Source organism: Protopterus annectens, chromosome 3.part0, assembly GCF_019279795.1.
Source record: "Protopterus annectens isolate FY-2018-M chromosome 3.part0, PAN1.0, whole genome shotgun sequence".
In the NCBI taxonomy this organism is placed as follows: domain Eukaryota; kingdom Metazoa; phylum Chordata; order Ceratodontiformes; family Protopteridae; genus Protopterus; species Protopterus annectens.
Window position 1 is genome coordinate 5,941,938 of NC_056731.1, and position 24,200 is coordinate 5,966,137.

A 24,200-nucleotide genomic window follows, 5' to 3' on the forward strand; every position below is an offset into this window, starting at 1 on the left:
GGAATGTAATTTTTTGAGAGGGTACCAGCTGTAATTTATTTTTGTTTATGGTGTACTCTAGACAAGTTAGAACCATTTTTACAAACGCCAGATGTTTTAGAAGAATGTCCTTGTTTTCTGCCTGAATTAGACAATCGTCCAGGTATGGATATATTTGAATATTTCTTTGCCTGCAAAATGCAATTACTGGAGCCAGGCACTTTGTGAAGACCCTGGGCGCAGTAGATAAGCCAAAGGGCAGTGCAGAGAACTGGTAATGCAAGTAGCCTGCTTTGAAGCGGAGGTATCTTCTGCAAGATTCCCTGATTGGGATATGCAGGCAAGCCTCTTTTAAGTCTAGAGTTACCAACCAGACATCTTTGCCTAGCATAGGAAGTAATTGTTGAAGAGTCAGCATCTTGAATTTTGGAATGTCCAGAAATGTGTTTTGAGTAGATCAGTCCAGAATTAGACGCCATAATTTGTCTTTTCTGGGTACCAGGAAAAGTCCTGAATAGAAACCTTGCCCCTTTTCCTCTTCTGGTACTGGTTGAATAGCCCCCATGTTCATAAGGAACAGTACTTGTTTCTGGGCCTCTGCCCACTGATTTGGGGCCAGGTCTGGCCATCGGTTTGGGATTGGCAACATATGGAAATGAAATCTGTATCCCTGGGATACTGCATTTAAAACCCATTTGTCCTTTGTTATAAGTTGCCAGTTTCTTGCATGAAGTGCCAGTTTTCCCCCGAAGGGGGGGCTAAAAGGTAAGTGCTTGGTAAATGTAAAGGGAAGTCATTGAGACTGTTTTACCATAGGGAGATGCCTTGTTTCCAGATTTGGAGGAGGAGGCACCCCATTGTTTTGTTCTAAAAGTCCCTTGTGACTGAAACCTGGAGCCTTTGGAATGTCCGAGTTTGACTTGAGTGGCTCTCGAAGGAACTGGAAAGGACCAGTTTTTAGTAGGCCAGTGCCTACTAAATCTTGGAGGTTGCACTTGTAAGAAATCTTTCACAATTTGCATAGATTTAGCTTTATCTTCCATCTTTTTTAAAACTTCTTCAGCCTTATTACCAAAGAGACGGTCCTGTTGTAAAGGAGCATCCAACAATTTTGCTTTAACATGATCAGGCAGAGTTTGCTCTTTGAGCCATGCATGCCTTCTTAGCACAGACCTAGTTACAGCAGCCCTGCAAGAGACCTCCAAAGAATCAAGACCACATTGCAAAGTATGCTTTCCAGCTGAATGCAATAAATCCTGTAAATCTTTATTTTCCACACTATCAGAAATTAACATAATTTTCTGTTTAAACAGTCCCATGATATGCTGTTGATATTTAAGCATATGAAATTGACAGTTTAAAGCTCTGATTGCCAAGGCTGCAGAAGTGTAAATCTTCTTACCCCATCTATCCAGCGCCCTGGAATCTCTATCAGAAGGGGTAGGATATTTAGCAGTAGAGGCCTTAATGCCCTTGGGACCCTGAGAAATGGTTTCAGGATCTGCAATAGGATTTTTGAAAAGGAATTTGTGGGAGTCAGGAACCCTGCAGTATCGGTCTGGCTTACAAGGAGCCAGAGGCAGAGAATCAGGGGCCATACTAGATTCTGAAAAAACATCAACAACAATGTCTAGAACAGGAGGTATAGCCAAAGGCCTATGCTGAGGAAGAAGAAGAAAATCCCCAAGTCTCTTTTTAGATTCAGAGAAATCCTGACTTTCCCAGTGGAAATGTTCCCTTAAGGTATGTAAATTTAACCCAAAAGAAAAATCCTCAGGGGAAGAAGTAGACGGAATGGAATCTTCTGCATCAGAGTCCTCATAAGTAGGTATAGACAAATCCTGTTCATTAGAAGAGTCAGAAGAAACAGAATCCTGCTCAGAAGATTCATAATCAATGTCTTGTCTAGGCCTCTTAGAAGGGGGGTGGGGTTGGCTACCCCTGATCAGAGTAATTAAATCTTCAGCCATTTTGATCATTTGTTTTTTAGGCATAGGGGCCTGCGCATGTGGCACAGGCATCCGTATTTTAGACATAGATTTAGACTTTGGCCTTAGTTTTGAGGATGGAGTCGGTCTAATATACAAATCTGTAGGCCTGAAAACACCCTCAGAAGCCGGTGCCTGCACAGTGGCTCCGGACCCATCTAAGGTAAGAGATATCCACGGGTTCCATAATTGAAGTATCTCGCGGCATACCAGACTCTGAATGGGTCTGAGTAGAGGCCTGTGAATCAGAAGTAGCGGGTATCAGGGGCTGCGAAAGCGCCTCACTGAGTACCAGCGGACTGGCGACTGGCTTAGGAGAAGCATCGTCATCAGTTTTGGACCTCGACGGCCTCTCTCTGTCTTTTTCTTTGCGTTTTTAAGGTATTCCGGTAGATGGATTGCTAACTGATGACATTTCTGGATAATTAAAGCGTGAGCCAAAATATTTAGAAGCAAAAATATACAGACGTTTAATAGTGCGTTGATTAAATTTAGCGCAAAACCGACAGCAAGGTACATTGTGGTCAGGGACTAGGCAAGGAATACAGTACAAATGAAAATCCTTATGAGGTATTTGCTTCCCACAAGTAATGCAATTATTAACTTTTACTGACATCAGTAAGGAGCAAGAAAAAGTTTCCCCAACGGGGTACTTAGCTTTCTGACTTTGGTTCTGAAACTCGAAAACGAAAATTTCAGGAGTCGGCTAACCGGCACTTGTGAACTGCTTCTGCTTCGGGCACCGCACAGCAAGAAAGACTGGTATAATGGCATCGGCTGCATGTTTTATACCCCTGATGAACTGACGTCATGGAAGAAGGGACAGCAACCGACGCAGGACCCAAGACATTCTTAATCAGGCCGACTGAGGGCAACCTGCCAGCAGATTATCCAAATGTAATGACTGCAACAGTGAAACACGAAGAAAAACTGGCCACCTGCTTGGTGTTGGTAAGGTGTGGAAGTGAAATCTGTATCCCTGGGACACTATATTTAAAACCCATTTGTCCTGGTTAATGAGTTCCCAGTTTTTGGCCTGCAGACCAATCTTTCCGCCTAAAGGAGCATTCAGTTGGGAAGTGCTTGGAAGTTTTAGAAGCAAGTCATTCAGACTATTTTCCATAGGGGGGAGTCTTACTACACCCTGATTTGGGTGCGGAAACCCCCCACTGCTTAGTCTTGTGTGTCCCCTGGGACTGAAACCTGGGGTTTCTGCTATGTCTGGGTTTGGCTTGAGAAGACCTTGAAGAGGCTGGAAAGGACCAATTCTTAGAGGGCCAGTGCCTACTAAACCTAGGAGGCTGAACTTGTAAGAAATCTTTAACAGTTTGCATAGATTTAGCTTTATCTTCCATCTTTTTAAGAACTTCCTCAGCCTTGTTGCCAAATAGGTGGTCCTGATTTAAGGGAGCATCCAACAATTTAGCGTTAACATGATCAGGTAAAGATTGTTCCTTAAGTCAAACATGCCTTCTGAGCACAGAACCAGTAACAGCAGCCCTGCAAGAGGCCTCTAAAGAATCAAATCCACATTTCAAAGTATGTTTTCCAACCTGTTCAGCAGAATGCATTAAATCCTGTAATTCTTTATTTTCCGCACAGACAGGAATCAACATCATTTTCTGTTGATACTTTAACATATGAAACTGGCAGTTTAAAGCCCTAATGGCCAAGGTTGCAGACGTGTAAACCTTCTTACCCCATCTATCCAGTGCCCTGGAGTCTCTATCAGAAGGGGGAGGATTTTTAGCAGTAGAAGCCTTAATGCCCTTGGGTCCCTGTGAAATAGTCTCTGGATTCGCAATAGGATTTTTAAAAAGGAACTTGTGTGATTCAGGAACCCTGTAATATTTGTCAGGTTTTCTGGGAGCAGGAGGCAAGGAATAAGGGGCCAAACTAGATTCTGAAAAAGCATCATCATCAATGTCTAGTACTGGAGGAATAGCTAAAGGCCTATGCTGAGGCAGGAGTAAGAAACCTCTAAGCCTCTTTTTTTGAATCAGAAAAATCCTGGCTTTCCCAGTGAAAATACTCCCTTAGAGTACGTAAGGTTTCACCAAAAGAAAAATCCTCTGGAGGGGAAGCAGAGGGAATACAGTCCTCTGCATCAGAATCCTCATAAGTAGATAAGGGCAAATCCAGATCATCAGAAGAATCAGAAAAATCAGAATCCTGGTTAGAAAATTCATAAACAACTTCAGTCCTAGGTCTCTTAAAAGGGGGAAGTTGGCTTCCCCTGATTAGAGTTATAAGATCTTCATCCATTCTTATAATTTGTTTTTTAGGCATAGAGGCCTGAGCATGCGGCCTGGGTGTTGGTTTTTAGGCATGGTTTGAGATTTAGGCCTAAAAGAAGAAGGAGGCGTCGGTTTAATATGCAAGTCCTTAGGCCTGAATACGCCCTCAGAAGCCAGTGTCGGCACAGCGACTCCAGACCCATCCAAGGTAGAGACATCCGCAGGTTCCATAGTTGAAGCATCTCGCGGCATACCGGATTCCAAATGGGTCTCAGTAGAGGCCTGCGAATCAGAAGTAGCAGGTATCAGGGGCTGCGAAAGTGCCTCACTGAGTACCGGCGAACTGGCGACTGGCTTAGGAGAAGCATGGTTGGCAGTTTTGGACCTTGGTGGCCTGTCTCTGTCTTTATCCTTGCGTTTTTTCAGAATCACGGTAGTCAGATGGCTAACCGATGACATTTCCGGATAATTAAACCGAGAACAGAAATATTTTGAGGTGAAAATATACCGACGACTGACAGTGCGTTGATTAAATAAAGCACAAAACCGACAGCACGGTACATTGTGGTCAGGGCCTAGGCAAGGAATACAGTACGAATGAAAATCTTTATGAGGTATTTGCTTTCTACAAGTAATGCAATTATTAACTTTTACTGACATCGGTAAGGAGCAAAAAGAGGTTTCCCCAACGGGGTACTTAGCTTTAGTTGAAGACTTCGGTTCTGAAACTCGAAAACGAAAATTTAAGGAGTCGGCCGACCGGCACTTGCGAACGGTTTCTGCTTCAGGCATCGCACGGCAAGGAAGACTGATGCAATGGCGTCAGCTGCATGTTTTATACCCCTGACGACCTGACGTCATGGAAGAAGGGACAGCAACCGAAGCAGGACCCAAGACTTTGTTAATCAGGCCGACTGAGAGCTATTGCAAGCATATAGCCCAAAAGTGATGACTGCAACAGTGAAATACGATGAACATCTGTTTGATCATTTCCCGCTGAAATCTCATAACATGTGCTAAGTAATTCAGTGACCTGAGGGCAAAGGTCGCTGCAGCACAGACACACTTCCCAAATCTTTCCAGTGGCCTGCACTCTCTTGTTAGGGGGATGGACAGAAGAACTCTGTTTCGCAAGCTCTTTCCTGGTAGCTACCTCCATCGCATCCATTGAAGGATCCTTGCTCCAATAAGCCCTATCCTTGGGTGCAACATGATATTTGTCTGGACATTTGGGGATAGGCGCCATGACATCTGGATCCTTCCAAGCCTGGCGGGAGATAAGGTATACCATCTCATCCGCCGAGGAGGACTACCCAAGTCACAGATGAGCTGGCTCTGACAGCCTCAAGGAATACTGACTCCTCTTGGGAAGGGGGAACTGGAAGAACAAAAGTTAAGTATTTCACCGAAGGATACGTCCTCAAGGGGCGACCTGGGAGACCCCACCCTTTCATCAAAGTCCGTGTCTTCAGTTAACAATTCCTGTAGAGAGTCTAAGTGTCTCCTCCTACATGTACGCTTCCATGGGGATTCCTCGGTGGGAGGCTCTGGAGAGGACTTGGAAGTGCCAGTAGAGTCCTGAATGATGACAGTCTCCAGGCTTGACCAGAACAGCTGTCCCAATGGGACAGGATAAAATGATCCGGTATCCACAGCAGACAGTTAAGGATGGGGTGCACCCGAGGGGGGCAAACATGTATTTTCCACTCGGGTGGAGAAAGCTATCTCCATTACATCAAAGACTGCAGTCATGGGAGAACCAGGTCTCAAAAGGACAGGATCAGGGGACACCTGAGTAGGACAGAACCCAATCCCCCCCCAGGCTCCAGCCTCAATGCAAGGGTCTGAATAGAGTTGTCTAGCACCATGGCTCAGAAAGGAAGGGAAGGCTCTGAAAACATAGGATTCAAACCCAACCCACAGATCTGGCACCAACACTATGGCTCTGAGACCCTTCCAGATCTGACAGAGTCTGAGCATCTGGGTCAGAGAAGGTGTTGGAGTCACAGATAGCCAGGCCTTCAGATCCAACACACAAATTCAGAATTCTCCAGTCCAAAATTTCTGAAACCATAGGACAGATCAGAGTAGGAGTCATCGTTTGGGGTTGTACAAAAGGTAGGCTCACATATTTGATGGGAGCCAGAGCTGGAGCCAGAATAACACCCAACTGAATCGGAGTTCTGAGAAACTTTTTAATCATCCTGTCCACAGCTGCTTCTATTAGGTTCTTAGATGACCTGAAGGAGGAGGAGGCGGGATGAAGGTGGACAGTATACCCTTCGAGGAGTATCCTGCAGGAAAGGAGAGTGTGTCCCCAAAGTACCTGCTCCTGAGATAACTTGTATGTGGCTGGAGGTGACATATTTTGCTAGGGTCAGAACCGAGGATTTCAACTTTGCCAGGGTTGGACCTGAAGAGTTTGACGGATCTGAGGTTTTCAAAATTTTCTTGGGCACAGCAGAGCCCAAAGAACTTGAAGGAGGATGGTCATCAAAGGAACTCTTCCTTGATTCTTTGCTTTTGAAGAGGATGGAGCTCGAGGCAGAAGAATATGAATGAAATAGGCCTTTTAGAATCAACTTATTCTTCCTATCCAAAACAGGCCTATAGTTAAAGACAGTACAAATGTCACATGCAGTACTCAAATGTCCTGCTCCCAAGGCAGTATACGCACTCAGAATGATTATCTGAGTTTGGAACTTTGTGCCGCATGAAGAACACTTCTTAAATTCATTTTTCTCTGACATAGCAAGAAAGGCAACAAAAGACAATCAATTAGGACAAAATATAAGCAATGATAAAATTAGAACTTATAAGGGTAAAGATTTAAAAAAAAAAAAAAAATATATATATATATATATATATATATATATATATATATATATATACACACATACACACACGCACGCGTGTGTGTGTGTAAATAATAACCAATAAATACAAACAATGGTAAACACAGATACCAACAAATTAGTAGCAAGAAGAAGGCAGCAAGGGCTCAAGACCTGATGCTACACTGCCAAAAAAGAAGATAAATCTTTTTTTTTTTTTTTTTTTTTCAGGAATGAAATAGTGAAAAGGGTGACAAATATAAGCAAAAAAAACTACTCATCCACTGCAACCTACTTGAGCTAACGGTGACCACATTCACAAGCTGAAGCAGCGAAAAAGATCTGACATAACTGAGTAGAGGATTGTGGGTAAGGGGTGGAGCTGGAGCTACAGAGCCTAAAGTGCAACGAAGGGGCTAAGGAAGGCTTTTTCATAAGTAAGTTTACCGTGTCATCAGATTCAGCTAGCCGTTTAAATGTCTCTTTGAAAAAGACAAAGGCGAAATTAAGGGAGAAATCCAAGGTGCCCTTGGATTTTGCAAGCTGCATATGAGGAATGTTAAATTCAAGGATGCCAGTACTGCCGAGGTGCTCAACCAGGACCTGGCACTGATGTGTACTATAATTGAAGCCTCTGGTGATGCAACCGTGAAGGCCACCATGCTTTCAGTTGCGGACACTGTTTCCCCCCAACATCTGTGTAGTGCATGGCGTACGGTGATTACTCTCTGAAGTTTTGAAAAAAATCAAATCAGTTAAGCATTAAAGTAGCATGGGACCTGATCTGATGTCATTTTCGCCCATTCCTGAACTAATGGTCCTGGATCGGATGTCAGATTGTCTTTTCTTATTCAGGTATAACAAGACAGCCTTACAGCTTATGGTGTCAGGCTTAAATCCCTAACAAATTCTGCGCATACTAATACCATGCTCCAAACACAGGAAATAGACCCACTGGTTTTAAGAGACTTACAGATCTGCCATTTACAGGCATTCCTCCTCCTCCTTACTATCTTAATTATAACCTACACTTCTATGTGGGCCACTGGCCACACAGTCAATTGCTCTTCGGTAACAGCATGGATACCAATGACCTGATGTACACACTAGTGGCAGAATGGGGCACTGAGCATTCACTGAATACTGCAACAAAGGACTGAACATGGATGGACATACCCAAACTTTACTCCAGGCACACCAACCGCAGATAACATTAGCTTAGCTGAGGAGTAACAGTGCTGGCCAGACATCAGACCACAGCCTGTGGCAGAATTCCTCAAGAGCTACACACATGAAAAATACATATTTGTGCAACTAATATAGGCTGTGATTATGGTAGTATACACCCATTTTTAAAATTAAAGTGCTCAGATAAAAATACCGAAACAGGTTACCAAATATTTTGAAGGCTCTAAGGCACATACATTATGCATGCTGCAACATTTTCAAAGTAAACATAGGCAAAACACTAACACTCAACATGACTTACCCATGAGAATTTTGTCTTTTGCGAACTCCATATCCACCATTGTTACCATATCTTTTCCATCAATTGCTGCCTTCAATGCAGCCTGATTAACTAAATTTTCTAGATCCGCTCCAGAAAAGCCAACTGTTCCTCGTGCAATTACTGCAGCGTCGATTGCTGTGTACAAAGAAAAGATAAAAAAAGAATGAAATATACAATTTAACATGTACATGTATAGCAACAGTATTGCTTTGTATAAAAATGCATAGCAGAAAACAAAAAACATTTTTTTCTTACAACAGTCTACGTAATACAGTATCAGAGACAGCATTCTGGTAAGAAACCATACAATTGCTTGGAGGTGAAGACTGACTTTCCAGTACAACAGGACAGATTCTGTTCACATGACTTTATACTGAATGGACTTACTATACTGCTGAGATGAGGAAAAGCAGAGAAAGTACACTTGTGTTAGTGACTTAAACTAAATGTAAATCTTGAATACATTCACTAATGAAGTCCTCAGTTTTGAGATATCCTGCCAGCAGGTAGCCTGACTGGCTGGAAGGGCACCCCATGGTTCAGACTGCTCTCTTTTTTTTATGCATGGCAGCAAGGAGATATTGGTCTCTAGCAAATGTGTATGCTGACACCATCTATTTCTCAAATACCACTGAGGCCTCCTCATGTGCAGACAGGTCAGCACTACCAGGAGGACACAAGATGCTATGTAGCTCAAAGGTTGTAGGAACTTCCTAGTTGAAACTTCCTTCTAGAGCAAAGAGCAAAATGTTTTGGAAAGTGTAGTGTTAGACAGGTTCATAGGTGTGTACTAGATTAATGGCCCTTGTGCCTTTACATGCCTAGCCCATAGAAATGCCCTGGCGTCATGCTGCCCGACATTAGTTCCCAGTGCCTCTATCAAGTTGAACCACTGGAGTGATCCCTGAGGTGAACTTTCTATTTCCCATCCACTCATCAAGATTTCTCTTGAAGAGGGCCAGTGAGGTGCACTGCTTGACATGTATGGGAAGTCTATTCCAGAGCATGGGCAGTCTTCTCTGGGTTATGAACCTGTCCCTCCAGCATGTTCTGTTGATTGTGGTAATGAGGTTGAAGTTGAGGTCTCTGGAGCATGTGGTGCGGAGGGATTGGGAGAGGGTCAGACATGGCTTTGTAAGTCAAGCAGGGATCACCTCTTAGTAGACGATATAAGACAGAATAGATGGAGTTTTTTTGAGTCTGTCCGTGTAAGACATGTTTAAGGCCTAGGATCCTCTTCTTGAGGTACTTTTCTGGCCTTTCCAGCTGTTACGTGTCTAGTGAGGTACATGCCAAATGGGGCATTATACTCGATGATTGGCCTAATGAGGGAAGAGTAGAGAGAGATGATGACCTCTTTCTACCTGGATGCAAAACCCTTGGTAATGAGATGTGTCACATAGAAAAGCTTTCTGACCACAGTGGCAATGTGGTGGTTGAAGGAGAGGCTGCTGTCAACCTGTGTCCCCAGATCTCTTGTAATGCCTTCAGTGTGCTCCCATCGATGTGGTAATTAGTGGGAATTGAGTTTTTCCCAAAGGGATGACGATGCATTTTTTGGCATTAAGCTTAAGGCCATGGTTTTGACACCAGTCATTGGTCTCAGTGAGGCCTTTCTGTAAGATGTCTGCATCACTTGGGGAATTAATAATGGCTCCCAGCTTGCAGTCATCTGTGAACTTGGTCAGCCAGAGTCCCTCCATGTTGGCCTGCACTTCTGAGAAGTAGATGCCAAACAGGAGAGGACCCAGGACCGATCCCTGTGGGACTCCACTCATAACTGGTCGGAAGTCTGACTTGGAGTCCGCTACTTTCACACTGTGGGTTCTATCTGTGAGCCAGTTTGCAACCCACCTAACGATATAGGGGTTGATGCCTAGTTTGGTGAGTTTATCTATAAATCCTGAGTGGGGAATGGTATCAAAAGCCTTGGCCAGATCGAGGAAGGCTGTATGAACTGCCTTGCCCTTATCCACAGCTCTGGTGACTGACTCAAAGTCGTCATTCAGGTTGAGCAGGCATGATCTACCTTTCACAAAACCAAATTGCATGGGATCTAGAGTTTGGAGATTCCCAATATCCTTGTTAATTAGGTCCATGATGATGCGCTCCATAGCCTTACATATCAGACTTGTCAGGCTAATGGGGCGCATACCTCTCAACTGTACAGATTTTTGCAGAATGTCCAGATTTTTGCCTAATATATTTAGTCTGCTCCTCATAAAAAGTTGTGGTTTTCTGGCAAATCACTGAGAACTGAAGTCACTAAATAGTGACATTCATTTAAGTTGCAGACTTCATATAATTTGGAAAATGCATGCCAATTCAAAACCTGCCATTCTAGCAACTTTCTAAGTTTGTAAGAGCAATATTTAAAATCTGTCCCTATTTTTGAGCCTGTGCGCCCCCCCCCCCCAAATTTTAGGCTTTGCCCAGTGTTATGATGGCGTGATAATTCCCAGGGTCTGTAGTCGCTCCCCCTTTATGGACAGGGACGACTTTAGCATTGCACCATTCTGTAGGGACAAAGCCTGAGGTGAGGCTGTGATTAAACAGGACACACATATGTGGTGCTAGTTCATTTTGTAGTTCATGAAGAACACATCCAGGGATATTGTCAGGTCCCATGGAAGCTATATTCTTGGCCTTGAACAATGCAGCTTTAACCTGTGCTGCAGTAATGCTAGGTGCCTGGCATTCCTCTGGTATTGTGATTGGTCCTTTGGGGGGGGGGGGTAAAGTTGGCAATGACTCTGTTGGCCAGTATGTTGGCAATATCTGTTGGCTCAATACAGAAGGTACCATTGTGCAGTAACTCAGAGCAAACCTGGGCGTTGCCGTGGAGATTCCTGATATAACTACAGAAGGCTTTGTGGTTGTTTAGTGTCTGCTGCAATTCTGCCTTCATAGCTGGCTTTAGTGGTTTTGACGAGGGAGCTCAACTTTCTGTTGAAGCTAATAAGGGAGTTTTTCCAGTCTTGTGACTTCACCTTTTTCTGCAACAGTTTCTTCCTTCTGTTGCAGAGTTTATTAATGGCAGGGGGTCACCAGATTGACTTCCTTTTTCTGGAGGACAGCGTCTTGGTTCTGTTGCTAGTTCCATGCATTTATGTATGTATTTGTACAGTGCACTGGTCAAGATTCGGCAGTCATGCATCTATTTTTCATTGGCATGGGTGACGTGAAGTTAGCCACCTCTGTTTTTAGGAGCCCAAAGTCAGCTATGGAGAAGTTTTTCATGACAGTTACCTTTGCGAGGGTGTGGGTGAGATGTCAATTTCCATGGTGATTAGTTTATGGTCAATACCAGGAATTGACTATTGGTGTACAGCAATGGTTGCCCATGTTAGTAATAACCAGGTCAAGGATGCTGCTTCCTCTAGTGGGGGAAAGAATGAGCTGGGTCCAGGGCACTGGAATTGATGAATTCCAGGAAGCGTTGGGCCAGTGTACCGGTGCATAAGTAGTTTTCCCAGTTGATGGAAGGGGTAGTTGAAGTCACCTAGTATGAGAGTGCTGGGTTGGAATGAGTCTTGGTACATGGTTGGGGACCTATAGCAGGCTACAACCTGAGTCGCCGTCTTACCCAATGTTAGTTATACCTGAAGTATCTCAGATGCGTTATGCTGGGCTACTAGTCTGGAGGTGTGCACATCCTTTAACAATATGGAGACACCACCTTTGGAATTTTGGTCCATGTTCTGGGGCCAAAAGGTGTGGAATGAGTTACAGCCTGGTACAGCAGGGGTGCTTTCTGCTGCTTTAAACTAGGTATCCGTTAAAGCACAAATGACTATGTTTTCCATTTTGAGGAGTGCTTCGAGCAAGTGCATCTTGAGATTTAGACTTCTAGCACTGAGCAGCATGACCCTCAGATTGCATTTATTTATAGCTGTTACAGTGGTAATTTGGTCTTTGGAACATCGCCTAAAAAGGCACTATATGGGTGGAAAGAACCTTAGCCATTATCTGGAAACACAGGGGTGACAGATGCAGGCCATCTCTGGCAAAGCATTGAGGTCTGTCAATCATGTCACCCCAAGCAGACAGATACTGGATCCCCTTAGAATGACACCAGAAACTTAGCCAATTGTTGAAGTCAATAATTTTCTGCATGTACTGCGGTATCATTCTGTACGACGATAGGACACTGCACAGGGCTAGGATCATACCTGCCTGGGCCACATAATCTGAGAGCTCCTCTTTTCATGTAGTCCAGGGAGGTGAGTCCTCAGGTCATTCACACCCACATGGACAGTGAGAGTCATACTTGTACTTGTTGTGGAGTGACCTGAGTGCATGTGTTGTGTGTCAGATTCTGGCACCTGACAGACAGCTGACTGTTACCTTCTCCTTATTCAACCTAGTGAGTGGGACATCAGTTTGCCTCACTATCGAGTCACCTATGATTAGTGTATTGGCCAAGCTGCTTTGCCTTAGAGGCTTAGGTTATGGGGCACACTGTGTAGGTGAGCTGTGTGTCCTGTGGTTTGTGCTGTGTTGTGCTGATCAAGTGTGTTTCTGCCTTGGAGGTCTCTGATGTTTAGGTAGAATTCTATTGAGAGCCTCCACGAAGGTGGGTGTGTGGTTTGTGTTTTTATGTGAGAGCTGTGATGGTGGGTGTTTTGGAGAGCTATGTGTTGCATGTGGTGTGGTGCAGGTGCTGATCTTCTTTTGACCAGCTATTCCAGTCTTGGCTTGAGAGTGCATGGCTTCCAGTTTGGATATATAAGTGCATCTCTCACAAGTTTGAGTGCTGGGAGGTAAGAGGAGAGGGATGCCTGTGTACATGAGGCAGTTGCTATACTGCCTCAGAATGCCCAAGTTCACCAGGTTAATAGGTGAAAGCACAGGGGACTGACCATTAGACATGCCAGGAGGGATGGTCACTATTACCAAGTACTGGAGCTGTTTCCTTATATATTCATTTTAAAGGAAAAATGTCTGGGTCTGTACAGAGCACTGCCAAACACTTAAGGGGAAACTAATACACAGACCCTGAAAATTTAAGGATGAAGTTATTTAGGCAGATATTCTGAAGTAAGAAAGAAATCAAGCAGTACTTACTGAAAAATAAAGAATTAGCTTGTCAAGAATGATGAAAAGTGAGGCGTTGCATGAATGGCTACTGCCTGGTTACTACTAATGCTGGTTTCAGCAAAGCTTCACTCTGCTAGGATACAATACTCCTTTGCTTCTTCTCTCACCAGAAGCAAATTGTTAGCACCAATCCCAAGAACAGAAGCAGGCCATGGCCTGTTTGGTGATCCACAGTCTTGTCCCAGATGATGCAAGGGTCTACAGGCTTTCAGCCTTTTTCTGGTAGATGCCTCGAATAGCAACCAGACCAGTTAGGTACGTTAAGCACAGACACTCACTCTTCAACCAGAAATTGTCAGGAATCTGTGCACTTTGCTCCTACTCATACCAGGATCAGAATATATGCACAGATTCCAAGCTGTCGCCTATAAAGCAGTTATTAAGCTTTCTAGTGATCAGCAGTCTCCAAGAAATAATGCAACTGCATTATTTCTCTCATCAGAGAAATCAGAAGCACTAATCCCAAGATGACTACTGAGAGGCAGAATGTAGTCTCTCCAATAATTGATGATTTTGCAATAGATGCTTAAAGGTAAGATGAAAAAATGGTTTATCCTAAACACTGCAGTGTGCACTAGAGGAGTTAGATGTGAAAGTAGGTAACTTAAGTTTTACCTGTCTAAAAAGTTAAGTTTTAGTTGAGAGTCACTATTTTTAAAACAGCAAGAGAGATTGAAAGGGGGTGGTCACTTTTGTATTCTGGTACTATGCAGTATAATATGATGGCCAATAAATTTAAATAGTTGAAGGGTAGTGATTTCACAAAATGATAATTTTGTGCTTACTCACACCAGCCCGTAAAAGCAGAGAGGAAATGAGATATATAGTCAAATTAACATAAAGGGCAGGCAACTAGAAAGACAGTGGTGTTTACGAACACAACAGTGACCAGGTGGGAAAAATTTCTGTCTGACTCCTCGCAAGAAACAGAGCTGTGGTCTCTTTTCAAGTTTTAATCTGCAGTTAAAAGCAGAATACAAGTAAAACAGTGTAAAGAAAACAAATCACAGTATATAAAATAGAAAAAGGCAATAAAGTAATACAAAATACAACAAATACAATCAATTTAGTCTTTCCCTCACAGCAAACTGTAGCAGAGTCTGGGTGAGACTTTCCAGTAAAGCCAAAACATATTACTGCCAAGTCTCGAACCCAAGACCCTGTGCACTAGGGTCAGAGCAACGTACCACTATGCCATATGAGCTGTCATGTGATTAGATGTGCCAATCTGTCTTCTGGGAGAAAGGGTCTGATGGGGTTGTGTTCAGATGGGTTCCCAAAAAGACCAGGTTCTCTGAAGGGGTCAGGTTTAATTTTTGCCTTGCTGATGACAGGCAGAAACTGGAGCCGAAGAGCAGCATGCAAGCAAAGGGTGAAGATGTGAACTGGAAATGAAATCCTCCTGCTACAAATCCAAGGAATTTTTGTGGCTTCTGGCAATGGGGATATGAACATAAAATTATATTAGGTCGATGTGACCATAAGGGCCTGAGGTGACAGGAGTGGTTACAGGCCCTGAAGAGTTGGCATTTAGAACTCTGGCACTTTAACAAACTTCTTTACATAAGACAGATCCAGTACTAGTCTCCTTTCGTTGGAACAGTGCTCTTCCTTCTTCAGCTAGGATACTTTATATAGCACCAGACTGGAACACTTCTTATAAAACTGTTGAAAATGAGGCCTACCTGGTTCCTGGAGATTGTTGGAATCCTTATGCACTCGGGTATCTTTTGGAACTGTGGTTTGTAATCTTCCTCAGAATGTTTAGCCAGTACCCGATGGTCTTGGGTGAGGTTTTTTTTTTTTTTTTTTTTGTATAAAGATGGCCAAGTGCCAACCAACCTTCTCTGAAGGGAGACAGACCAATGGGGCATATGATGAGGTGGGCTCAAGAGAAGGATGGGAGGGGGCAGTCAGGCTGAGCCATAGCCGATACCTGTTGGGATCAAAGCCCTGAGGATCCCCAGGCTGCTCTTTAGATCTTCCTTGATTTTCTCACTTTTACTTCCTTTGTTTTGCTTTGGGTGAGTTATTCCTGCTGAATTTAGGAGCTTTGGCCCAAAAAACATTGCTCAACAGACTGCACAGTCTTGCCCTTTTTCCCCCCAGTTTCTTGAAAACTTCTTGAGAAGGGAAATAAAGAAGATACCCTTACTCAAGAACACACCAAGGACAGTCTTTACATGGTTCTAGAAGGGACATTAGCTTCAACCATACATGTCAGCAAATAAGAGAACCTGGAGCTGCTGCCCTGCATGACATTCCAACTGCATCATAGACACACTTTTGGAGTGCTTGGCAACCTGAACAGACAGTGCACAAATTCAAGCATCTGTTTCAGATCCTTATCGTGCATCTCCACCCTCCCTCTTCTGCAAAGAACGCTGTTAGGAAAGCATGTGGGACTGGCATTTCATGGCTCTGAATGAAAAAGTAGCAGAAGTAAATACCTTTTTCCAAGAATGTGGGGGAAATGTCCCTTACAAAAATAAAGGGGCATCCTCTGCCATCATCCCACTCCATGCTTTCTTCTGTACACCTCCCTAGGTGTGTGCATTAGGAACAGGGGAAACAAAAGAAAAAAACTCAAACCACACCTGACTGACTAAATGATGGTACCCTCCCAGCTAAACATCGCTCAATGAAAAGAACGAATGGGCAGTTGAGGGGTAATGATCAACAGACAATGGGTAAGAAGTGGAAAATATATATACATATATATACATATATATATATATATATATATATATATATATATATACATATATATGACACAAAGATTAAAGTCAGTTCAAAAAGTGAATCAGCTGAAGTCCAGGAAATGGAGGGGGACTTGCACTGCTCAATTTAGGCCAAGGCAAGCTGGCAGGCACTGGATTAGTCTCTAGTGCCTTCTGCCAAATGGTTTTGGGCCCAGCTATCCTGGGGGCAGGGGAAAATCCAGTTTTGGAAAATCTTACCATAAACAGAAGTCCTTTTCTTCACTGTTGCAGTATTATTTACTGAAGAGATTTCCTGCAAAAAGTAAGCCAACATCTGACCAGTACACCAGTCTTAGAATTTTATAGGCACCGTACATCACATGAATACTCAGAAAAGTCTCAGAAAACCCAGTATGCAACCTATACTGGGTCAAAAACAAACAAAACAGAAACTTTGTAGTGTGGAGGGTATGAAGTTCACTCCTTGAAATATTTTATGCTCCCTACGTAGGGCGTACAGCAAAAAGGTGACGTATGGATGCAAATACTCAGAACTGAATTGCTCTGGGAGGAAGACAATACCCCCAAAGACAATGTAGAACGGTAACCATTTGATATGTCAGGACTTGCTGGACTGATTCTCAAAATACAAGACTGAAAGAATGAACTTCATATTATATATATATATATATATATATATATATATATATATATATATATATACACGTACATATACACACACAAAGTCTCAGATGCCATTTCTCAGAATATTTCCTTTTCTCCAAGGTAAGGCGATCTGTGTGTCACATGTATAAGTTGGAGGGGGGGGGGTGCAGGGCAGGGCTTACCCCGCCTTCCAAAAAGAAGTTTTAAGGAGAAGAGCGAGCTTCAAGATTTGCTCATTTCCTGCGTCCCCCGTCCCCCCCGTTATGGTAGGATTTTAGGCAACTGTACTATGTCCTTCCATATCACTGCTGCAGTATTCTTCACTGAAGGAACACTACAAGAGCTAAGAAGAACAGGAAGAGAAGGGCACAGAAGAGCATTATACAAACCCATGCAGATGAGCCCTGGCAAAACCTGTTCTGGCCCTGGAAACACCATCCAATTTGTAATACTTAGTAAAAGTATGAACAGAGGACAAAGTATCAGCTTCAATAATGGATTTGGTGTCCAAAACCTTGAAGAAAGCACCAGAAAAGGCAAATGCCTTAGTAGAATGTGCCTTTACAGATGAAGAAAGGCATTTTTCAAGAAATGAATAATGAAAAGAAATTGCATTGGAGATGCACGAAGAGACAGTTAGCTTAAAAACTAAACCCAAAGTCCTGGGATGAAAAGAAACAAAGTTTCTCAGATTTGCAAATAACCTTTGATTTATCCAAATAATATCTGAGCTGTCGATGCATGCCCAATGTGTGGATAACTTTCTCATTAGCATAATAGGGGAAGGAAAAAAAGAAAGCTGAATGCTTAAGAAACAACTCATGACTCACTATGGGCATTAAAAGGGATTAGTATGAAGAGACACCCTGTCTCTGTGAAAAATTAAAAAAAAAAAATAAAATAAAAAAAAAGGCAGAATGGCCATAATAGCCTGCAGTTCAGACACTCTGATGGCCGAAGTAAGAGCCAACAGCAGAACAGACTTCCAAATAGAAAGCTGCAAGAAAGCTGAATTAGTATGTTCAAAAGGAGCCTGAGTCAGTTTTTCAAGAACAAAATTGAGGTTCCAAGAAGGGACCTGATATGAAGGATGCATTTCAGAAATTGCCTGATCTCAAATCTCAAATGGAGAGGCCAAAGGAGGGTTCAGGAGCAGATAAGCACACATAGCTTTAACTGTATATGCCAAGCCAGCATGGAGCACATCACACGCATAAGAAAGAACCAGAAAAAACACTACTGAGAAGGAATCTTGATGGCGAGAGAGGCACCAAAACAAGAAGTTATGTACTTACCATAACATTCGATGTATGTAGTCCATCTCGCCTCACATTCTTACCCATGGGTTTGGAGCCAAATACCGGCTCCGACTCAGCCTATTTACTAGCTCAAAAGTCTCTGACTGGCTGGGCTAACAGGGTATCCCATAGTACACTGCTTCGCATCCCCAGATCTAGTTTGCTGCAAACAACTCAGTTATTGCATACATAACACACATCCGTACATACAAAATATCCAAACAAATTAATCAAAGGGACTCTGCATGATCAAATATTACATCCAAATCCTCCAGGTACGGGGGAAGGCGGGAGGGTAAGTAAGAATGTGAGGCGAGATGGACTACATACATCGAACGTTATGGTGAGTACATAACTTCTTGATGTTATGTAGTCCTATCTCACCTACATTCTTGCCCATGGGACAGCGTCCCTAGCACCTACAACCCAGGTGGCTCATAGGAAAATACACCTGAGAACTGTGGAGCCAAATGAAGATCTGCCCCTGGAAACCACGTCCAATTTGTAATGAGAGACAAAAGTGTGAGGAGAAGCCCAAGTGGCCACAGCACATATATCATCCATTGACAATCTAGCTTGATAGGCTGTGGATGTGGAAACAGCTCTTGTGGAGTGGGCTTTAGGTGGAAAGGGCAGAGTTTACCTGCTGTGTGATACATGAAGGAAATACAGCTGGCTATCCATCTAGAGAGCGTGACCTTGGATACCGGAGAACCAAGCCGGTTTTCGGAAAAGGAGACAAAGAATTGGTCAGATTTCCGAATCTCTTTTGTCCGATAGAGATAAAAGCGTAACTGTCTATGTACATCTAGTTGGTGAAATCTGAATTCTGCCTTGTTGAAAAAATTGGGGAATTAAACTGGCAGCTCAATAGACTGATTTATATTAGACAGAGAAGCCACTTTGGGAAGGAATGACTGGTTTGGTCTAAGGGAGACTATTTTTATGGAAGATCAAATATGGGGGTTTGATGGAAAAGACTTGGATTTCAGAGACCCGCCTCGCTGAAGTGATAGCTATTAAAAAGGCTGTTTTCCATGTTAGAAACTTTAACTCGCAGGTAGCTGCAGGCTCGAAGGGTGGAAGAGTGAGGGCTTGAAGAACAAAGTTGAGGTCCCAGGGCATAACAGGTTGTGATACTGGGGGACGAAGCAATAGGGTACCTTTAAGGAATGCTTTACATAGTCTGTGTGCCATCAGGCTAGGTTCATTGGCCATGTGGAAGTTTGATATAGCCGCCAGCTGAACTTTGATGGTGGCTGAAGCGGACCCCTGATAGAACAACATAGACAAAAATTACAAAACAGAATCAATTGGAGCCGTGTAGGGATCAATGCCTCTGGAATGAGCCCAAATACAGAATCTTTTCCATTTGCTAAAGTAGATTTTTCTAGTGGATGATTTATGAGAGGACGACAAAATATGGACTACGTCTGGCGAAAAATTATGACACCTGACTAAGGATGGAAGTGGAGTAGCCAGGCTGTCAGCTGGAGCGTCCTCAGAGAGGGTTGGAACTGTCCCGACATGTGTGCCAGTAAGTCTGGAAGGGGTTCCAGAATCCAAGGAGTATCCACAAGGTAGGGTTGAAGGAAGGGGAACCATACTTGACGAGGCCAGTGTGGGGCAATCAGAATCATCCTGCTTCCCAAGGATTGCGCTTTCTGAATCACCCTTGAGAGAAGGGGAAACGGAGGGAAAGCATAAAGCAGACCGGAGGGCCAATTGTGAGCTAAAGCATCCCTGGGTGATTCCCCCGGTGGGGGGATCAGCGAGAAGTTGTTGCTGCATTTCACGTTGAGGGGGCTGGCAAAAAGGTCGCAGCAAGGTTGACCTCATCTGCTGAAGATTCGCTCTGCCACCAGGCGATTCAGGGACCATTCGTAGGGCATAAGAATCGCCCTGCTTAGCTTGTCTGCTATCACACTGGTCTTGCCCGGGATGTGCGTTGCCACTAGAAACCGTTGGGAAGCTATTGCCCAATGCCACAAGCGCATGGCCTCCCTGCATAATGGATAAGATCGGGTTCCTCCTTGCTTGTTGAGATACCACACTACTGACATGTTGTCTTGAGTGTATCGCAACAGTCCCTAGAGGGAGGACTTCTTGAAGTGCCTGCAACGCAAGAAGCACTGCTCTCATCTCTAGGACGTTTATGTGCAAATGTATCTCGTGCTCCTGCCACGTGCCTTGGACCATCCTGCCGAGATAATGCCCCCCCCCCCCCCATCTGGGAGGCGTCCGTAGTCACTGTGGCCACAGGGATGGGTGGAATTAGAAGTTATGTACTCACCATAACGTTCCATCTGAGTAGGTGTATTCATTTGTCTGCAACCTGTGGGTTATGGATCCGATATCGGATCCGAACCGGCATAGTTTTCCAGCTATGGATCCAAGCTCTCAGCTCCTCCCCTCACCCATAATGCCCTGCTCTACCCTCATGACCTCAGATCGAGTTTGCCAAAGCAACAATACCCTCAAAAGGGTAACAAGTAATATGCAGGAAACTGAAAGGCCAGGGGGATAGGAGGGCGGGATGGTTGCAGACAAATGAATACACCTACTCAGATGGAACGTTATGGTGAGTACATAACTTCTAAATCTGAAGTAGGATATTCATTTGTCTGCAACCTGTGGGACAGAGTCCCCAGCTACCTGAATCTTGGGCGGCATCATGGAAGGATATTCCGGAGCACCGGAGCCAAAGGATGCTCTACCCCTAGATGCAAGATCCAACTTATAGTGAGAAATAAATGTATGAGATGAAGCCCACGTGGCTGCTGCACAAATATCATCTAGAGGAATCCTAGCCTTGAAGGCTGCCGAGGTAGATACTGACCGGGTTGAATGGGCATGAACACCCTCCGGTGCGGGCCTTCCTGACGCTTGATAAGCCAATAAAATGCACTGTGAAATCCAGCGGGACAGAGAAACTTTAGAAATTGGCTTGCCCAAATTGAATTTTGCAAAGGAAATAAACAGCTGGTCGGATTGCCTATGACCAGCTGTCCTGTTGAGATAAAATCTTAGTTGCCTGTGAACATCTAGTGAGTGTAGCCTATATTCACCTTTGTTTTCATACTTAGGGAAGAAAACAGGGAGGTTAATGGATTGATTGATGTTTGCTTCAGAAGCGATTTTAGGAAGGAAGGACGGGTTGGTCCTGAGGGAGACACGGTCCGGATAAAAACCAAGTAAGGAGGTTTAGCTGATAAAGCTTGAAGTTCAGAAACTCTCTTGGCTGATGTAATGGCTACCAAAAGGCTGTCTTGTAAGACAAGAATTTGAGATCCACTGTAGCAGCGGGCTCGAAAGGGGAGCGGTCAAGGCCTGTAGGACCAAAGAAAGGTCCCAAGGAGGAACTGCTTGCTTTATAGGGGCCTGAGAAGGAAAGTACCCTTAAGAAAAGTTTTGCACAATTTGGCTGACATAAGAGGATTAGACTCTTGACCAATGTGATAGTGAGAAATAGCCGCCAGTTGAACTTTGACTGTGGAACTGCTGGCACCATCATTAAAGAGAGAGGTTAGAAAATCAAGCACTACAGGGAGAGGAACCGTGAAGGGATCTAGGCCTTGCCGCTCCGCCCACACAGAGAAACGTTTCCATTTGCTGGGTAAACCTTTCTAGTGGATGGTTTATGAGCCGCCACTAAAATAGCCTTTACCGGAGAAGAAATACCGGGAGTCCTTATCAAGAGTGGAACTGGAGCAGCCAAGCGGTCAGCTTCAGGTTGTCCAGGTTCGGAGGAGGAATGCAGGAAGGATGGGATATCAGATCCGGAATGGGATCTAGAATCCAAGGAGGATTCACCGAGTGAGACCTTAGGAAGGGGAACCAGATCTGTCAAGGCCAGAATGGAGCAATGAGAATCATTCTGCAACCCACCCGAGAGGCTTTCTGAAGAACTTGCAGCATCAGAGGCAAGGGTGGATAGGCATACAGAAGACCGGGTGGCCAAGCATGCACCAGAGCGTCTCTTGGGGTACCTCCGGGAGGAGGTATTAGAGCGAAAAAAACTGTCGCACTTGGTGTTTGAGGGAGAAGCAAAAAGATCGCATGAAGGGGTTCCCCACCGTGCGAATATGCGTTCCGCTACTTGACAATTGAGAGACCACTCGTAAGGGGTCAGAATGGTGCGACTGAGCTTGTCCGCTAGGATGTTGGAGCGACCGGGGATGTGCGTTGCTATGAGAAAGCGATTGGTGGAGGTTGCCCATTCCCAAACTGTCATGGGCTCTCGACAAAGAGGGTAAGAGGTTGTTCCCCCCTTGCTTGTTGATGTACCAGACAACAGACATATTGTCCGATTGAATCGCAATTGTTCCCAAGGGAAGAAAGTCCTGAAGTGCTAGCAACGCTAAGAGCACTGCTCTCATCTCTAGAACATTGATATGCAGTAAGGTCTCTGAATCGTTCCACGTGCCTTGGACTGTCCGCCCGCAGTGCCCCCCACCCGAGGCGGAGGCGTCCGTGGTCACCGTGGCGAGAGGGGAGAAGCACAAAATGGGCGACCCTGTGGAGATCCGGGAGTGGAGCCACCACAAGAGGGACCGCTTGCAAGCCTTGCTGATCGCTATGGGATGATGCATGGGGAGAGCAAGGTATGACCACTGTACTAAGAGCGTCCACTGTAGAATGCGCATATTGAGCCTGGCAAGAGGAAGAAGTGCTATCGACGAAGCCATGGACCCTAGAGCCCTCAGGACCAACTCCGCTGGAACAGAACATGAATGGAGAATGGCCCGCACCTGGAGCTGCAGATTTAGAACTCTGTCCGCAGTGAGGAAGGCTCAGTAAACTCCTTGTGTCTAGTCTGGCCCCTATGAAATCTAAGAGCTGAGTGGGTGCCAGGTTGGACTTGTTTGTATTTATTGTGATGCCCAGAAATGGAGCAAGATGGAGAAAGGAGTCTCGCCGAGAGAAGTAGATGCCTTGTTGGGGCGGTAAGGAGCCAGTCGTCCAGGTAGGGAAAGACCTGCACCCCTGAAGCCTCAGGTGGGCCGCTACCACTGCTAGTACTTTGGTAAACACCCTGGGGCTGTGGTGAGACCAAAGGGAAGGACCCGAACTGGTAGTGACTGGCTCCCAGCCGAAGCGGAGAAACCTCCTGGAGCGTCTGTCCATTAGGATGTGGTAGTACGCGTCCTTGAGATCTATCGAGCACATCCAGTGGCCTTCTCCCAGAAGGGGAGAATAGATTGTAGAGTGACCATTCGAATTTTTCTTTGGGGACTGCCAGGTTCAAGAGAGAGAGGTCTAGGATTGGTCTTAGTTCCCCGTCTTTTTGGCACTAAAAGAACCTGGAGTAGAACCCTGATCCGATCTGGTCTGGGGAACGGGCGGGATGGCTCTTTTCTCTAGCAGATGGTCAATTTCTGCCAAAGCGGCCTCCCTTTGTCCGCGTGGTACGGCTGGGAGGGGGTTCAACTTTGGAAGGTGAAGGAAAGGAATGCGATATCCCTGGATATGATTTGGAGAACCCAGCGGTCCGATGTTATGGACTCCCATGCCGCTAGGTGCCCCGAACGCCCCGACTGCCTCCAGAGTAGAGCAGTCGGGCAGACCCTCAGGGTTGCTGCGCGGGCCGTTCAGAGAAAGGTTCCCTGGACCCGAAGTTTCTGGGAGCCCCTCTGCCTCTAGGGCGGCGTCCTCCCTGTCCTCCTCTGCCACGGAAGGACTGGTTGTCCGGAGCAGGCTGGGACTGCTGCGACTTCGAACCACATCTTCTTCTGACCCTTTTGGTTCCTAGAATAGGGCCTCTGGGGTGCAGAGAAGCGGATTCCGACGGCAGACAGCGTCTTCCCGTCCTTCTCGCTCTGGGTCAACGTCTCGCGAACGGTCTTGCCAAACAGAGCAGAACCATCAAAGGGGGCGTTCGCAAAC

The 24,200-nt window shown here is 44.9% G+C and overlaps 1 protein-coding gene across 3 annotated transcripts in view; it reads right to left on the reverse strand.

Moving 5' to 3' along the window:
• Positions 1-24,200, reverse strand: part of YME1L1 (YME1 like 1 ATPase) — a 1,802,807-nt gene that overhangs the window by 565,859 nt on the left and 1,212,748 nt on the right. For all 3 annotated transcript variants that reach the window (XM_044064545.1, XM_044064544.1, XM_044064543.1), the window contains one exon: positions 8,528-8,683. In XM_044064545.1, the coding sequence (XP_043920480.1) occupies positions 8,528-8,683 (156 nt within the window). The remainder of the gene's footprint in view (positions 1-8,527; positions 8,684-24,200) is intronic.